Raw genomic sequence first — 19,520 nt, 5'->3', positions numbered from 1 at the left:
GAAGAGTGGCAAAAAATTAGATTTGCCTGACACGTGTGTTTCCCACTGTTTTCAGCTCTCCTGCTATAAACAAGTGTCCTTTGTAGTGCCACTTTTTGTTGTTGTATTTTCTTGTGCTTTTTGTTGGTGATTTTCTTGTTTAAAATGGCCCTCAAGTATAGTGCTAAAGTGCTGTCTAGTGTTCCGAAGTGCAAAACCCATTGCCATCAAGTCGATTCTGACTCATAGCAACCCAATAGGACAGAGTAGAACTGCCCCACAGGGTTAGCAGCTGAACGCTCAACTACCGTGCCACCAGGGCTCCTGTGCACAGTATGGCTGTAAATACATTAGATAAGCTTCGTTCAGGCGTGTGTTACAGTGTCGTTGGTCCTGAGTTCAGCATTAACAAATCAACAATATATATTAAAATGTCTTTAAACAATTTGGTTGATGAAAATGTTGTGACCAGAGGCTCACGGGAACCCAACCCTGTATCTTCCCTAGGAGCAATGGTTCAGTATTTGCTAATTCAATATCCGCAGTAACTTTAGACTGAACCTCGAATAAGGAGAATGGACTGTATTTTCATGCTAAGAATTTCCTGTATGTAAGTGTGTTAGACTCTGGTTTGTCATTAGTCAAAGCTTGTAGTGAAGTGAATAATACAGTCTGGATGTCTGTGCTCTGTCTTGCATCCCCTGACTTAACTTGTAGTCTGCCTTACAAGAGCCATTTTAGTTTCTGTGCCTCAAGGTCTCTGTAGAGACGTGTCTACCCCAAAAGGCTCTCATGGTTGTCAGGCGGTGAGACTGTTAGGCTGACTCCTGGTTGAAAGACGTTTTGTAATCGTAGCACATTTCATTACTAAACAGAAGAAGACGGTTGGAAAGATTCTGGTTTGAGTCAAGTGGCTAGATGAATGATGATGTAGTACAGCTATAGGGTCCCTATGAGTCGGAATCCACTCGACAGCAGTGGTTTTTTTTTATTTTTAAATTTTTTGGTATAGCAGCAGTTTTGTTTGCATTGCAGAGCTCCACCACGACACCACACTCTGGTTTGGGGCTCTCTTAATTAAATGATGTTAATTGGTTCCCACAGATATGGAGTCCACGAGGTAGCCCACCAATGCCATCTCTTAACAAAAATCACATTTGTCATTTACTATGGCAGAATGAAAGAGTCTAAGCAGTGCTTCCTTATTAAATGAATAATAAACCAAAGGAATAACTCAAAGGAAATTAAAGGAGTAACTTCTACTTTGAGTACAGTCCAAAAGGTTGGCAGTTCGGATCCACCAGCCACCGCTTGGAAACCCTATGGGGCAGTTCTCCTCTGTCCTACAGGGTTGCTGTGAGTTGGAATTGACTTGACAGCAGCGGGTTTATAATGAGTCGGTCTTTGTAATTAAAAAAACAAAAACACGAAGTATTGGTAGTACGACCTCTGTATGAGCAAAATTTGAACATAAAATATATCATTAAAAAATCTACTGCCGTCAAGTCAATTCCAACTCAGAGCAACCCAATAAGACAGAGGAGAACTGCCCCACAGGGTTTCCAAGGCTGTAAATCTTTATGGAAGCAGACTGCCACATCTTTCTTCCACAGAGAGGCTGGTGAGTTCGAACTGCTAACCTTTTGGTTATCAGACAAGCGCTTTAACAACTGCACCACGAAGGTACATATTCACTTGTCATTTTTACTTGTCAGCTGATAGGCCTGTGTAGCTACTCTCTCTTGGACTCTTGCCAAGATAGGTTAATAAAGAGACTCATAACCCTCAGGCCACTGGAGGGGGAATAGTTGAAAAGCCGCATCCAGCAGGGCTTTGACTGTTTGTTTAGAATAAAGGACTGTGTTTAGAATAAAGGACTGTGGCTCCCATTAAGGACAGAGGGAACCCTCTTGTTCTGTCAAGTTCAGGGAATCTTGGGACCTTGCTCGTTCCTGTCACAGCTCACTCGTACAGCAGTGAGGTATGCCTCTGAAGTCCTGATTAAGCTATGTTTTCAGGACCTGATGACACATCAGCAGCTTGCAGTATTTTAGGTGAGGATTCAGGCAAATCTCAGCCCTATTTTGAATGAACTTTTGAGTATAAGACACAGAAGGGTTTGTTTTCCAAGACTCAGGCTAAACTTTTTAAAGTAGGAGGTATTAAGTTGCTGTGGTTCCATGTTCCCGTTTGAAGCGTAGATGTAGGGGAGAGCATTCTGTTCCCTTTTGTACAGCTCCAATTTGAGGCCAGCTTAGTTAACAATGAAGAATCGTGTTGAGAGCCCGTGCACAGCCCCCTCCCCACCCTCCGTCCCCAGAATACAGTGTCTTCTAGTAAGAGTGAGAGAGTGAGATCCTATTTAAAACACACAGAGAGCCCCATGCACATACCCCACACTGGCCAATAGTAAGTACTCTGAGTCCACGTTCGGGCACCTCAGATGAACTGTTAAATATAACCACCAGGCTGGAACTTGAGCAGATTCTGCATTTAAATGTCTACTTTGGAGCACATTGAATTGGTGTCAGTCAACCTGCTTCTTGGATTCTGTGAGTGAGAGATTTTTTTTTGCCTTTCTTGAAGCAAATGAAATATAAGACACTGAACAGAAAGATTTTATACTCAAAATAATACATGGATTTCCTAACTCATCTTAGTAAATGCCTAAGACTAGGTCATTAGATAAGCTGTGGATTATCAAAAACTCATTTTTCACTTACACCATTAGCCATGATGCCCACTAAAGAGTCCCTGGGTGGTGCAAATGGTTAATGTGCTCAACTCCTAACCAAAATGTTCTGGTTCACCCACGTGTGCCTCAGAGGAAAGGCCTGGCAATGTATGTCGACAGATTCAGCCAATGAAAACCATGTGGCGCACAGTTCTACTCTGACACATGTGGGTCACCATGAGTGGGAATTGACTCCATGACAACTAGTTTAAAGAAATGACTAGTGAATATTTGTTTGCATTGCAGAGCTCCACCACGACACCACACTCTGGTTTGGGGCTCTCTTAATTAAATGATGTTAATTGGTTCCCACAGATATGGAGTCCACGAGGTAGCCCACCAATGCCATCTCTTAACAAAAATCACATTTGTCATTTACTATGGCAGAATGAAAGAGTCTAAGCAGTGCTTCCTTATTAAATGAATAATAAACCAAAGGAATAACTCAAAGGAAATTAAAGGAGTAACTTCTACTTTGAGTACAGTCCATAGTGAAAAGTTGCAGAGTCTTGCCAGTAGGGTTGGCAGAATATAAGAAACACATCTTCCGGAAAGCCTATAAAGGCAAACTGTGGTGGGAGAGACCCATATTTGACTTTAAAGATTTAAGAGAAAATTGTACATTCTGGTCCCATATTGTGAACCAAGTATGAGGATGTATTAGAATAAGGCAACCCACCATCTTGGATTAAGTAATAGTTGGAGGGAAATGCAAGGTGAAAGTTGATCTTGAGCATGATAGTATCAGTAATTGGTGGCAGTAATTTCTATGATGTGTTTTTTTTAAGTCCTTGCTAAAGTTAGTGACACCACCAAGAATTCTTGACGATTAGAGAAATAAATTCAGTTGCTAATGGCTAGAAATTATGAAATACGTATTGATTTTACGGCACCATTTCAGGGAAAAAACTTGATCACATAGAGTTAGTTGCAACGTGACTGGAAGTATTTCTCGTTTCTTCTCAAACTCTCTACGACTACCAAACCCATTGCCGTCAATTTGATTTCCGCCTCATAGCGACCCTATAGGACAGAGTGGAGCTGCCCCATAGGGTTTCCAAGGAGCGCCTGGTGGATTCGAACTGCTGACCTTTTGGTTAGCAGCCGCAGCTCTTAACCACTGCATCACCAGGACTCCACAACAACTACAGCCAGTAATTTAAATTCACATGAATTATCATACACTACTTTTTTTTTTTTTTAACAATAGTCCTGTCTTACCCCTGTTAATTTTAAGGAATTTATGGATAGAACTCAGGTCGTCTTTGTCACTAACACCTCGTGATCCCCATGTACCCTGTGAATCCTTATTAAGGAACGCTGGCCAACAGATAGTCCAAATTTCTTACAATTTAACATGTCATTTAATGTTAATTATGAGAAGCCAATTCTCTTGAATTACTAATGGAAGAATACCGTTTAGGAAATTGCCTTACACATAGTAAGTACTCAGTACTTTTTTACTTCATTTTGCACATTCAACTAGCTATCTCCAGTTTATTTGAGAACTTACACAACAAATAAATATGTATTCTGGATGTTACTCTCTCTTTACTCCTTTATTTGCTTTTGCCCAAAGTTAGCCAATGTAGTGAAATTAGATGAGGAAATGGACTCCGGGCATTAAAATTGTGATCAAATTATGCCTGTCATTCAGACTCCAGGTTTGCCATGTTACTTAATTATATCAACGTTCTGCCTGGGTAACTAAATGCATCCCAGGTGGTGGTTTGTTTTGTTTTGTTATTGTTAGCTGCAACAGCATGAAAAGAGGAAAAACATTTTCTCTGGCCACTACAACTTCAGAAAAATGAAAGTTCTTGATATTTCTATGCCTGTTAGTATTACACAGAGACATCACAGTAAGGGGGATGAATGGTTTGTTTGCAGGGACTGTTGTAGCTCAGTGACTGTTTTTGTTCTTTTGGAGTTCCTGTGGCTGTATGCCGTAGTAACTTAGAAAGGAATTAATCCATGGAAGTTTTGGCCTGAATAAAGGATTATTGTGGAAATCTTATTCATCTCAGCCTTATCTTCTGCCACCCAGAACATCACTGGGAGAGTATGACTTACATGATTGTATCTGATAAACAGTTTTGATTTCTTTTCTTTTCTTGTTTTGGTCTGACCTAAAACAAAGTTGGGAAGATAAAGCTGCAAGTAGTCACTTACCTAAAAATGTACCTACTAGAAGTACTTGCCGTTTAAGTCCTAGAACTGTGCTTGTGTGATGTGCAAGGAGCCAGTGCACCCTGCACTAGATCTGGTTTGTAGAGGACATAAACCAGACTCTTTGACCTTTATCTCTCTAAGCTTCCACATTATGGGGGAGTATGTCAGGTTTATGCGTCATTGCTTGTTTTTATTAAGTACGATTTGATGTTCATTGACTTTTTGAGCAAGTGATCCTGAATGTTTCTTAACAGATGTTATTATCATTTAGAACAGGGGTCAGCAAACTAGGGCCTGTGGGCCAAATTCAGCCCGCCATCTGTTTTTGTAAGTAGTTTTATTTATGCTGTTTCGTTTATGTATTGTCTATGTCTGCTTTTGCGCTACAAAGCTTAGTAGAGTAGTTGCAACAGAAAATATATGGTCTACAAAACCTAAAATATTTACTGTTTTGGTAAAAATTTATAGAAGTTTGCCTACCCTTGATCTATTATCATAAGATAAAACTACATGATTACTGATAAATTGTAAAGATACAAATAACTGTTAGTCTTAGCTTGTTATTTGTTCAACACATATTTCTGAATGCTTATTGTGTGTCTGGCTCATGTAATATAAAGCCACTGCCGCTGAGTTGATTCTGACTCATGGTGACCGTTAGGACAAAGTAGAACTGCCCCATAGGGTTTCCAAGGTTGTCATTTTTACGGGTGGAAGCAGACTGCCACATCTTCTCGTGGGTTTCTGGTGGTTTGAACCACCGACCTTCTAGTTAACACCCAAGCACTGAACCATTGTGCCAGCAGGGCTCCTTTTATGTGCTGTTATCAGGGAACAAAACAGACAATTCTGTGCCCTCTCGAACTTACACTTTAGTGAGAGAAGGCAAACAATAAACACAGAAGTAAAATAAGAGCTATGGGGAGTATTAACACTGTGTCTGCCTGTAAGGAACATAGAAGTTACGGCTTGTTAATCCTGACTGTCCTGCCATCTTGCTCTCAGAGGTAAACTAAGCTATAATACATTATGGCTAAGTCCATCCACTGTAAGTTGTACGTTACTGGATTGTGCTAATTTACCAAAAACAAACATATTAGCCAGCCTTTTCCCCATTCTGGTACATATTAAAATCCCAGTATTTTGTTCCTAAAAATGTTTAATTTAGGTTGGTGATTATCTTCATCCAGTTCTTAAAAGCTATTTTTAATTGGAAAGACTTCCCTGAAAACTCATACTAGTATCAAAATTATTTTTTAAAAAAAATTTCACATTTTTACAAACAATTCAACAGCACATTAAGCAAATAACACACCGTGACTAAGTGGGATTTATTCCAGGAATGCAAGGTTGGTTCAGTTTTAATAACTCCATTAATATTATATACTATATTAATAAATCTAAGGAAAAAATTATCTCCATAGATGCTGATTCTCTCACAAAATTCAACATGATAAAAACTTTCAAGGAAATAAGAATCGAGGAATACTTTCTAAACATGATTTTGTACACGCACACACACTGCTTAGTTTTAAAGCTGGTATCTTATGTAATGGGGAAACACTAGAAGCATTTCTACTAAGTTTACAAATGAGGCAAGAATGCCCACTACCTCCACTGTTATTCAGTAATGTGCTAGGTATATTAGCCAAATCAGTTAGACAAGAGAATGCAATTAAAGGCATAAGAATGGCTATATAAGAAATAAAACTGTCTCTGTTTGTAGATGATATAATAGTATTCCTGGAAAACCCCAGAGAATCAGTGATAAATTCACTCAAACAGTAAAAGAATTCAGAACAGTAGCAGGATATAAAATCAACATACAAAAAGCAATGGCCTTACTATACACAAACAGTAAACAAGTAAAAGATGTAAGGGTAGAGAAAACTCCATTTACAATAGCAACAAACAAGATCAAATACTTTGGAATAAATTTAGCATAAAATGTGCCAAACCTCTACGTTCCTGCATGAAACTGAAGACTTGAGTAAATGTGAAGACATCTATTCCTAGAGTCAACAGTCGTCAGTGCTCCTGAAGTTAATTTATACTTTTTCAATGCAATCCCAGTAAAAATATCAATAAGCTATTTTATATAGTTAGGCAAGTTGATACTAAAGTTCATATAGAAAAATAAATGTGAAAAAACCTGGTACACACTGAAAAAGAGCTTTTTTACAGCTTACACTAGACCTTGTAGTAGGTCTCGTGCAATAGTAGACATTTATAACCTATTGCCTTCAAGTCGATTCTGACTCACAGCGACCCTATAGGACAGAGTAGAACTGTCCCATAGGGTTTCCAAGGAGCAGGTGGTGGATTCGAATTGCCGACCTTTTGGTTAGCAGCTCAGCTCTTAACCACTGCGCCACCACTGCTCCGCTAATAGACATTTATAGTAGACATTAAAGCATGGTTTAAGGCCACTATAATTAAAAACAGCATGGCCTGGCACATTAGTAGACAAATAAACCAGTGGAATAGAATAGTCCATAATTGTACCTTAAATACTTAAGAAAATTTAGTGTATGACAAAGATGCCATCTCAAATCACTGAGCAAAGAATGGATTTTTTAATAAATGGTCTTGGAACAACTGGGGAGCCATGTGGAAAACAATAAAATTAATCCCTATCTCACACCATCCATAAGAATAAATTCCAGATAGATTAAAATGAAACCAAGCAAGTACTTGAAGAAAACAAGCATGAATTCCTACTTAGCACTGATGCAGGAAAACACTTCGTAATTATGACGCAAAATCTAGGGACAATAAAAATAAAGATTTATAAATTTGGCATTTTTAATTGTATTACAAAAGAGCATAAATCTAAAGACAACTAATACACTGAGAGTATTCACAGTTTACACCACAGAAAAAGGGTGAATACCCCTAATAAATAAACAACTCTTAAAAATTACAAAATGAAGGCCCAAAAACCCAATAGAAAAACATGGAGGAAAGACATTAACAAACAATTCACAAGAAAAAATATAAACTTAGAAAATAATGCTCAAACTCACTCAGAATTAGAGAAATGTAAGTTCAGAAATCTCCGAGATGCCATTTCTCACATGTTGTTGTCAGGTGCCATTGAGTCAGTTCCAACTCATAGTGACCCTACGTACAACAGAACGAAACACTGCCCGGGCCTACGCCATCCTCACAGTCGTTGTTAGGCTTGAGCCCATTGTTGCAGCTACTGTGTCAATCCATCTTCTTGAGGGTCTTCCTCTTTTTCACCGACCATCTACATATAAGACTGGGAAAAAGTTGTTAAAGCACCACACATTTTATTGGTGAAGCTATGGAGAAATCAGTCCTTCATACATTGCTGATGAAAATGTAAATTGGTACAGAGCTTCTAGAGGAAAATTTGGAAATGAGTAACTTTTGACCCAGCAATCCCACTGGAAGGAATTTTCCGTGAAGATAGACCTCAAACAGTACAGAAATGCATATACAAAAGATTGGAAACAGCCTAAATGCCCACATATGGGAGAGTGATTGAACAAACTGTAGAACACCCACACAAAGGAGTACGCTGTAGCTGTGTTTTTAAAAAAAAAAAGAGGACGATCTTACAAACTGATAGGGAGTAATTTCCCAGACATACTGTTAAGTGAAAAAAACCAAAACTCAAAAGATACCCTAGGGTATTTTGTGTAAGAAAGAAGACGCTATAAGAAAATACACAGGTATGTTTTCATTTATACAAAAGATTTAGGAAAGATTAGCCAGAAAGTAAAGGGAGTGGGTATCTACAGGGAGCAGCTGGGAAAGGGGTGAGAAGAAGGGAGAAATGGGAACAGAATAGCAGGGATGAGGAGGAAGTGACAGTTCTGCGTATATCTTTCTGTGTAATTCTTGACTGTTTGAACCATAAAAATATTTCACATACTCCCAAAATATCAAAATAAGTAAAGCCACTTAGACTAGGTGGGAAACCCCAAATTGAATGTAAACACTACCAGGTCACCCTGTGTGTTTCACAGTAGAGATTAGCAATTCTGAAACTACTCTAAATAGTAGAATAGAACAAATAAGTAAGTGCATTTAGGTAATGAGTGCCGAGTTTCTCCCTGTTGATGAAAGAAATTATAAATAAGGAAAGAGGGGAGGTTAAAATGAACCCCTTTATATTGGAGTAGAATTAGAAGTATTTGTATAAATTCATGGTTTTATACATGCACAAATAAATACAAAAATATGTTGTTAGGTGCCGTCATGTCAATTCCGACTTATTTGCAACCTGATATACAACAGAATGAAACAGTGCCCGGTCCCGCACCATCCTCATGATCATTGTTAAACGTTTGAGCCCGTTGTTGTAGCCACTGTGTTGATCCATCTCGTTGAAGTCTTCCTCTTTTTTGTAGACCCTTTACTTTACCAAGCATGATGTCCTTCTCCAGGGACAGATTTCTCCTGATAACATGTCCAAAGTACATGAGACAAAGTCTTGGCCATCCTCACTTCTAAGAGCATTCTGGCTGCACTTCTTCCAAGACAGATTCGTTTGTTCTTCTGGCAGTCCTGGTATACTCAATATTCTTCACCAACACCGTAATTCAAAGGCATCAGTTCTTTGGTCTTCCTTATTCATTGTCTAGCTATCACATGCATATAAGGTGATGGAAAATACCGTGGCTTGGGTCAGGCGCACCTTAGTCTTTAAGGTGACAGCTTTGCTTTTTAACACCTTAAAGAGGTCTATTGTAGCAGATTTGTCCAATGCGCAGCTTAGGTGGATCCTCTGCATAGAGTCTCATAAGGCTGCCATCAAGGCGTCAGCTGGGCTGCGTTCTCATCTGGAGGCTGGAGTGGGGGAGAGTCTGCTTACAAGCTCATTCAGATAATTGGCAGATTTCAGTTCCTTGTGGTTGTAGGGCCAAGGCCCTCAGGTTCTAGAGGCCACCTGTCCCTGTCAGATGGCCTGTTCACATCAGAGACACTTAATTTTACTTCTTCAAGGCCAAGAGGAGAATCCTTAAGCTCAGGGAAGGCCTAAGCCCTCTTTTAAAGTCAGGCCCATCCAGGATAATCTCTCCTTTGATTAGTTCAAAGTCATCTGATTAGGAACGCAATTACATTTGCAAAATCCCTTCACCACTGCCATGAAACATAATTACGGGAGTGATATCCCATCACTGTTGTCATTTTCTATTTGTTAGAAGCCAAATCACGGGTTCTGTCCCCAGTCAAGAGGGGGGATTACACAGGGTCACTCATGGAGGGCAAGGTCTTAACAGGGTACATGTGTGTGCCACAGCATACCCCTGGTGGTAGACATAAATAGTCTAACAGATAAATAAACAAGTGAGAAAGAAGAGTTAGTTGTTCCCTGCAGTAGGATTCCAACTAATAAATATGGAAGGAAAGAGGCAAATAGAGGATCACCATTCGGCAGACATCACAGTAATAAGTGTTACAAACAAGGTTCTCCAGCGAATGCTGTGTTTAGTGGCTGAACGTTTGAGGAGACACAGGATTTTATGTAGTCTCAAAGTATCTCCCCAAGATACTTCACTACAAAGAGGGAAATGAACTTTATACTTTACCAAGTCATCAAGGTAAACGTCACCAGAAATAAGACATATCTCCGTCATGAACCCCTTGACAGAATGGACTACGAAGGGCATGGTATTTTGGGGGCACACTTCCCCAAAATACATAACCTCACTTCCATCATGAGAAAATAATCTGACAAAACCAAACTGAGGAACATTCTACAAAGTAACTGATCAGTGATCTTTAAAGTGTCAAGGTCATAAAATCTAAAGAAAGATTGAGGAAGTTTCAGAGAATGGAGGAGACTAAGGAGAAGTAACAACTGAATGCAATGTAGGATTCTAGAACTAAAAAAGATATTCAGTGGAAAAATTGGTGGAAGTCGCATAAGATCTTTAGTTAGTAATAGTGTAGCATGTTAACTTTTTTTTCCATAATTATAGTTATGTAAGATAACGTGTTAGAGGAAGTGGGATAAGGGACTTGAGAGAATGCTGTACTATCTTTGCAACTTTTCTCTAAGTCTAAAGTTAATTTAAAAGTTTTGTTTTTTAAATAATAATAATAGACTTATTACACCGAGATTTTTAAGTCAACAAAAGAAGAAATTTACACAACTCTGATCCTTCAGGAGCCCTGGTGGTGCACTGATTAAGCGCCCAGCTGCTACCCAAAAGGCCAGCAGTTCTACTATGTCCTCTAGGGTTGCTGTGAGTTGGAATTGACTCTGTGGCAACGGCTTTGGGTTTTTTTTTGTTTGTTTACTGATCCTTCATTTTTAATTTGTTGCACCAATATCTTGCACAATATTGTGTACATGATCATTGGAAAATAGATACATAGTTGTAACATACTGGAATTCATTCTATCTCACAGCATAGTTTTTTTCCCATTGTTCTTACATCATTATAGACATAGGCAAGGGAAAACCATGAGGCTTCCCTTAAAAACTCATTTTAATGTTGAAGTTCCCTCATAAAGTTGATTTGCTCACTCACCGTGCTTGGCAATATTCTCTTTTAAAATAATTACCAAATTTTGCCTGTAACGTTTTACTTAGCGCTAGCATTTGTCATATCCAAATCATTGTTTTGTAGGTGCTTACTTAATTTGGTTGCTTCAAAGGGCTCTGGATTTTCTTCTTTATGTAAGTTTTCCATGTTACGTTTCTCAAACACATTCCTATTCATCATCTGCGATGACTGTGCTTCCACCTGTGCTTATGGAAGTTGAAGCTCCTTAGTAACAAACTGTGGGCAGAAAAGAGGTAAAAGACCATGAAGAATTTAAAACGGTTTGGACAGATCTGCCTTTACCATGAAACGCCTTCTGTTTATTTTAACAGGATGGCTTTATCAAATGAATTTCCTAATTGCTTTAGAGGGATGTCTGTCTTCACTGAATTGCACCAGGCAACCAGTAGTGCAGCGTGGTTGTGGCAGTATTTTATAAAATTCGCAGGATGGTCTTCGTGCAGCCTTTTTTATTTCTCTTTGCAGTATTTTATCTAGGAGCAGTGCCTCGGGCATGCACAGTGGAAGGAGCGGTGTCCCGTGTTAAGAGTCATGGTTTGTTTTTACTGTTGCAAGGCTATGAATTCAGTCTGTCATGCAGAAGTGATCATTATAATGTACACACTTACTGTCTTACCACGACTGATTCCCCAGTGACATTTTAAAAGTCAGTATTTGGCTGCAGTGTGCTTCAAGTTTCTAAATGGACTGTCAGTCGAGGGCCTTGGGGTGTTTCATATGAAGCATGTGACCTCACAGTGGACACAGCAGCTTTGCTGTATCTGTAGTCAAGTTGGTGACCGGTATTTACCCTTGAAATCATTTTGATCCAGAACGTTAAGTGTTTTTTACTTTACATTTAATTATTTGGTACTGGTGCTAATTTACTGCAAGTATCTAAGACTTGAATGAATGGTTAAGCAGTTCTGTGCTGTTTGTCTGGGTCTGTTACACATCTACCTATGGCTCTAACGTAAGAGCAGCTCCTAGTGGTTTCTCAGGGTAATGTTCCGCAGTGTCAGTAAACTCATTCTTTGGTTTTCACTTTATCTGGGAAAGGGAGAGGCACTTGACCCCAGAAACACTCAGAAATACATTCAGAAGTTTTACATTCTTCTCTAAAAGTGAGAAGCCCCAGTGCCAGAAAATAATTTGAGTACTATAGTAGTACGTATTTTGAAGAACTGTTTATACCTGTTATCTGAACTGAAAACCATCTTCTTACCTCTCTGGCTGTCACGGGGGCAGCTGTTTGTTAGAACAGTAATGGGTGACAATCCTGAGGGCCTCCGGGCGAGGGCCCCTTCCCATCTGCACTCGGGCTGACTGAGTGCCGGGCATGACAAAACACCATCTTGTTCATCTGTAAACGCCAGCTCTGTGCCATGGATGTGTCATGACCCTCACTGGTGGATTGGAGAGGACATTAATTTCCTTCTCTACTTAATTCTGATTCTTGTTAATAATAAACTTAACTATGGAAGAGTAGGTCTTTTCAGGTGAAAGCAGTTAGCTTGATCTAGCATGATCGTTAGGCTACCGTATGAGAAGATCAGGCAGGGAGATGTGTGTGTCTGTGTGTGTGTGTGTGTGTGCACGCACGTGCATGTGTGCAGGTGCACGCACACCGTGACCTGCTAGGAAAATGAACACATCAGTCTTGGAAGAAATACAGCCAGAATGTTCCTTAGAAGGAACAAGACTTTGACTCACTCACTTTAGACACATCATCAGGAAAGACCAGTCCCTAGGAAAGAACATCATGTTTGGTAAAGGGTCAGTGAAAATGAGGGAAACCTTCAGTGAGGTGGATTGACACGGTAGCCACAAAAATGGACGCAAACATATGCCAATGATTGCGAAGATGGTACAGGACCAGGAAACATTTTGTTCTGTTACACATAAGATCGCCATGAGTTAGAAGTGACTAGACAGCAACAAACAGCAAATGATATGCGCACACACACAAACACACACATATATACATGTATAGTTTGATCTTTCAGTCTTTCCCATTTATCGTAGTAATGGGAGGGGTAGAATCAGATAGCGTGGTCCTCATGCCTTGAGAGCTAGTGCATTGAGAATTGTGCTAAATTCAGCTGCCTTTTTTTTATTCTTTAATAGTTTTTGGACTTAGAAATGTATCTAACTTCTGAGCCAGAAAGTGAGTTGAAATGGAAAGACCTCCAATGATTCTTAAATTTCAAAATCCAGTCACCTGCTTTATATGACTCGTCGTCTCTCTTTGATCAATTAAACAATAAGTATCTTTTCCTTTAATTGGTATTATCAGATTAAGGGTCATTAAATGAAAAGACTTATTCAATATCTGTTGGGCTAATAGAAGGATAAAAGGAAGTGAAAGACACGGTTCCTGCCTCAGGAGCTTACAATATAGAGGCAGTCCCCAGATTATGAACGAGTTCCCTTCCTAAATCTGTCTTTAAGCTGAATTTGTACATAAGTTAGAACAGTTAGGCACAGTTGGTATCTAATGTTAGTTGATCAAACGTTTGTCTTAGTATATAGCATATAGTGTATCTTTCTGTACATAAAAAAAATTAAAGAAACACTTTCAGATATATTAAAACATCTTTAGTATAATAATACAATAATAATAATGTTCTGATGCGCTTCACAGAGTAGCGCCCATTTGTTATTAGGAACAGTTGTTGTTAGGTGCCATTGAGTCGGTTCTGACTCACAGCTACACTATAGGACAGAGTAGAACCGCCCCATCGGGTCTCCAAGGAGTGGCTGGTGGATTTGAACTTCTGAACTTTTGGTTAGCAGCCGAGCTCTTAACCACTATGCCACCAGGGCTTCACAAACCATTGTATGTACCTCAAATTTTTAATATAATAGGCTTTGCAGGGGTTGATTTGTAACTCCAGGTTATATGTAAGTCAGTCATTCATAACGTGGGAACTGCCTGTAGTTGAAAAGACAAACTGTGCAAACATGAAACAAGGTAAAATCAAGCATGTGAAACTGTGTTGTATTAGCAGTAAATATTGAAAAGAGATGCAGAGTAGTGCCCCCTTCTTTAATGATCATATTGTATAGTAGTTTATGTTTTTAATGAAGGTCTTCTCCTATTTATGTTAAATTCTATAACTGACTAATTTTTAAAAAATCTGTTGCTCTGACTGTATTGATTGAATATTACCAGTAAAAAATTGTTGGCAGCTATGCATGCCTACCTGCTTGGCGGTTATTTTAAGGTCAGGGGGAAGGGGAGGGTGAGTTTGGTTCAGCAGTCTTAGTTTTTGTTAAATTCACTGAAAAAGTGTGTCAGATTTCAGCTACAAATTGATTCATGTCTGTGTTTGGGAACTCATTCAGTAAGAAATAAAACTTTTCAGGAGGTCTTTAGCTAAATATGTTTATACATATTTCCTCTTCATTTAAAAAAAGTGAAATATCACACTTCGGGAGCTATTTTTCTGTGGGGGGCTGTCCCTTTTGTGATCAGAAGGTTTACTCAGTGTGGCTCTGTCTTGGCTGTGCACCATTGCGGTATTAATGCAAAGGCTCCCACCCCCACCTCCCCCTGTGTTACAGGCAGTCAGATGCCGCCGCAGCCTCCCGGCAGCCAGTCGGAATCCAGCGTCCACCCTGCCATGAGCCAGTCACCAATGCCACAGGAAAGAGGTCAGTCTTCAGTTCCTAGCTACAGACCACTTGTGTTTTGAGTGTATAAGGCTTATATGAATTTGCTTACCTGTGCATCTCCTTAGGTTTTTTAAAAAGGATATGTTTCCTTACTGGATGAAAGACAGAAACAACGTATGTGTAACAACAAATATGGAAAAGGAAGGATTCTTTCTTGCAGGTTTGGTGACGTTTTATGAAGGTGTGGTTCAAGGCCCAAAGACTATATAGGTCCACATAGCACCATGAAGCAGAGTTTATACACCAGCCCTGGTGGCACAATGGTTAAACGCTTGCCTGCTAACCAAAACGTTAGCGGTTCCAACCCACCAGCAGCTGCTCAGGAGAAAAGACCTGGCAATGTGCTCGCATAAAGATTTCAGCCTAAGAAACCCTATGGGATAGTTTTACTGTGTCCTATAAGGTCACTAAGAGTCGGAATTGACTCAAGGGCACGTGACAACAACCATAGTCTAACATAGGTCTGGCTGTATTAAATAACTGTGAATGACTCGGTTTGTACACAGTCAGCCCTCCGTATCTGCGGGTTCTGCATCCACAGATTCAACCAACTGCAGGTCGAAAATATTTGGGGGGAAAAAAGTTGTTATACGATACAGTATAACAACTATTTACATAGCATTTATGTGCATTAGGTATTGTAAGTAATCTAGAGGTGATTTAAAATATGCAGGAGGGTGTGTGAGAGTTATATGCAAATACTACACTATTTTATATAAGAGACTTGAGCATCTTTGGATTTGGGTATCCACGGTGTCCTGGAACCAATCCCCTGTGGATGCTGAGGGAAGACTGTATTGGTCCTAATGAAGTGAAATGTTTTAGTGTGTGTGTGTGTGTGTGTGTGTGTGTGTGTGTGTGTGTGTTGTGTGTGTGTTGTGTGTGTGTGTGTGTGTGGTGTGTGTTGTGTGTTCAGATGTTCTGATCAATTACTCGTCCCGTGATATTTCATAGTCAAATTTTAAACACATAGCAAGACCTTGTATTATGAAATTGTTGGATCCTAGACCTGGAGCAGACCTAGAAGATCATATAGTGCAGTCACCTCAGTTTTCAAATAGAGAAACTGAGGACTATAATGGTTATCTATGACTTGCTTATCCTCAGAAGCTAGTTAGTACAAGAGCCAGAAAGAACAGCTTGGGGCTTCTGGCTCCCAATTTAGTGCTGTTTACTTATGCAGAAAGGGAGAGGGTCCCGGAAGCCTTTGAGCATCCATATTGTCCCACGTCTGCACACACGTGGACCTTCCGTTCAGCTCTGCGTGTCTTCCCCTAAAATGCATGTACCATCGCCTCGGTAGATTCCCTGGATCTTCATTTGTTTATCTCTGTCCTCCTCCCTTCCCTGGTAAAGCTGCTTTTGTTGGTGGTGGTGGTGGTGGTGATTTTAATCTAGATTAATGTAGACCAGGGGTTACAGACCCACTGCACCACTTCGTGCCGTGCCAGTCACTTGCCCAATGCCTGTGAGTCAAGGCCCCCCGACCTCCCATCCCTGCCCCACCCCACGGAACAGGCCACTTTTTATCACTCCCTGTCTCTCTCACACCAGCCCAGGAGACCAGAGTTGCCAACTCAGTAGCTGATGTTTAAAAGGTTCCTGATATTTATAATTATTTCTTCATGAGTTGTAGAGATGATGATTTGCTTCTAATTAGAATTATAAGGTTTACGTTATTTTACACAGTAAAAACTCAGCCCCAAGTTGATTTGGAAAGTCATGCAAATGAAAAGATGAATTAGCCTCATCTACACCTCAGTTATCGTGAAGGGAATGATGAGTAGGGATAAAATGAATTTTTCATCTTCTAATACCTTTGCATAATTAACTTTGTTCTTATAATTCAATGTATAGTTAATAACTGATTCCATTATAGAGATACTATGTTTTAATAATGGAATAGTTAGTGATTCTCAAGCTTTAGGGTGCATCAGAATCACCTGGAAGACTTGTGAAAACAGATCACTAGGCCTCACTCCAAAGTTTCTGGTTCAGTAGGTCTGGGGCGGGGCCAAAGGGGAGCCCCTGTGGCACAGTGGTTAAGAGTTCGACTGCTCACCAGAAGGTTGGTAGTTCGAATCCTTTAGCTGCTCCTTGGAAACCCTATGGGACAGTTCTGCCTTGTCCTATAAGGTCACTATGAGTCGGAATCTACTTACCAACAACGGGTTGGGGTGGGGTGAAAATCTGTACGTCTGACAAGTTCCCAGGTGATGCTGATGCTACTGATCTAGGACCACTGCCTTGTAACTCGTTCATGGGCTCTGGGATATTTATGCACAAGTTACATTTCCCGCCCCTGGAGGTTTATTGACAGGCGTTTGATCCAGTCTAGTACGTTCTAGCCTCATGGCAGATACTGGTGCAACAACCTGAAAAACAAGGAAGTTGGGCTGCGCCACGTTTGAGTGTTGTGAGCACTTGGTATGAGGGGATGCTTCCCGGAGAAGTGGTTGTGTGGAACTTGTGTGATTTTGGCTTCTGTACAGTGAGATAAGGCTTGCAAGCATGTTTACTATTTCCTTTGTGTTAATGGGAAGGTATGGTTACCAGCATTCAGAGATATTCAAGTAAATTGAGTTATTTTTGGTGTGAAAACAGTTTGCAATGCACATCTTGGGCCGGTACTACGGTACCAACATGTACTGTGTATGTGATGTACTTTATGGAACATGGGACCAATGTGGCCCACTTGTATTAGTCACCTCCCTGATGACATCTTTTATACACTTCCTGGGCCAGAGGACCAATATATACCACGTTTGTGATGTGTATTGTATGGAGCATGGGACCGATGTGGCCTGCTTGCAGTTGGCACCCCATTTTTCATATAATAAAAGACTACCAGCAAATGATGATTCAGCATCCATTGCATAGTGAACACACATGACATCATCAAAAAAAAAATAATCATCCTTGAAAGGGATAAAACCAGCCAAACCAAACCTGTCGATTCCGGCTCATAGCAACCCTGTGAGGATACTAGGTGTTAATAATTGTGTGAATGTCGGCATTTGTTTCTCTAAACTCCCGTCTGCGGCCTCCTATAAGTCACTCGTGTCTCATGCCACTCTATAAATGGCTTGTTCTGTGCTACCTGCTCATGTGGCTCTGGCCATCGTGAAGACATCACATAAGTTAATGGCAGGTGCAGCAGCACCAAGCAAGGGGGAAGTCTCACCCAACTTCTTTCCTTTGTCCTTGGCTCGCACCAACATTGCACTGCTGGTCAGGAAAGTAGAAGGGAAAGGAAAACAAGAAATTCTGCTGTGCCAAGCAACAACTCAGGCCAGACCCGGAGCTAGCACCTTCCCCCTCGTTCTTTCCTTTCCGCTTCACCGGAACCCTGCTCCCTCACTGCCACTGGTAGACTTCTGTTCATTTTCGCAAGTGTTAAAGGATTGGGGATCCCTTGTTTGGAAATCCTACAATTTTAACTTCTGTTACTAAGAAGCAAAAAAGAGAAATCGCTCCCATATCCTCCAATATCACCTCCCCAATGCTTTCCAATTGGTGTGTGTTTAAGAAATTTGTAAATGCAGAAAACCTAAGTGTGAGGGAAGGGACAACAGTGAAGAAGCCTAGTTAACTTAAAGTTCTAACTTAAACTAGTACCATTTCAGGGCAGAACCTAGACTTTTCCACTCGGGGTATCACTGTATGGATACGACAACTTTATAGATACTTCAGGTGTTGTTTGTTCCTCTCTGACTATTGTATTGCACTGTGGTTTTGGTAGTTGACAATGGATACATAACGGTTTGGGTGGTTATAAATGACCATTTCCTTCAAATAACCAAAAAATAAAACCAAACCTGTTGCTGTCAAGTCAGTTCCGACTCATAGCAACCTTGTAGGACAGTAGAACTGCCCCATAGGGTTTCCAAGGAGCAGTTGGTGGATTTGAACTGCCAACCTTTTGTTTAGCAGCTGAGCTGTCAACCAGTGCACCACCAGGGCTCCACCTTCCTTCAAATAGCAGATGTAAGTTTTATAAATTGCTAAATCAGAATTGATTTTTATGAACGTGTCCCCGGCCCTCCTCTGAGAGACTGTGCTAGACACCTTACGTGCTTACGTGCATTCCCTTTTGTGCCTTTTATTGTTCGGACAACCCCCTAAAAAGGAAAATTTCATATTTTAAAGTGACTGTTATGATGGATGATGCGTTCCGATGCATTAATTAAATCCTCTAAAATTAGGTGGCATGGTTCCAGAGAAAATGGCTTTGTTATTTGTTAAAATCTGCAAAGAAATGTTAGCTCTTAATGACATTTGATCAAGTGTTTTAATGGCAAATAAAAGTCATTTCTGAGCTTCAGTGCAATCACAGAAGTGTTTTTCTTGTTTGTTTTACCGTCATTTGGTGTGTGCCAACAGTGTACATGGAACTCAGTACTAAGTAGGTCTAAGAAACCACTTGCTAG

At 40.2% G+C, this 19,520-nt stretch overlaps 1 protein-coding gene across 4 annotated transcripts in view; it reads left to right on the top strand.

Moving 5' to 3' along the window:
• The window catches only part of LOC111820089 (AT-rich interactive domain-containing protein 1B-like), a 394,067-nt gene that overhangs the window by 325,449 nt on the left and 49,098 nt on the right, over window positions 1-19,520 (top strand). For all 4 annotated transcript variants that reach the window (XM_023728860.1, XM_023728854.1, XM_023728864.1 and 1 more), the window contains one exon: window positions 14,980-15,069. In XM_023728860.1, the coding sequence (XP_023584628.1) occupies window positions 14,980-15,069 (90 nt within the window). The remainder of the gene's footprint in view (window positions 1-14,979; window positions 15,070-19,520) is intronic.

This window comes from Trichechus manatus, unplaced genomic scaffold, assembly GCF_000243295.1.
Source record: "Trichechus manatus latirostris isolate Lorelei unplaced genomic scaffold, TriManLat1.0 scaffold00002, whole genome shotgun sequence".
Classification (NCBI taxonomy): Eukaryota; Metazoa; Chordata; class Mammalia; order Sirenia; family Trichechidae; genus Trichechus; species Trichechus manatus.
This window is presented reverse-complemented; position numbering and strand designations above follow the sequence as displayed.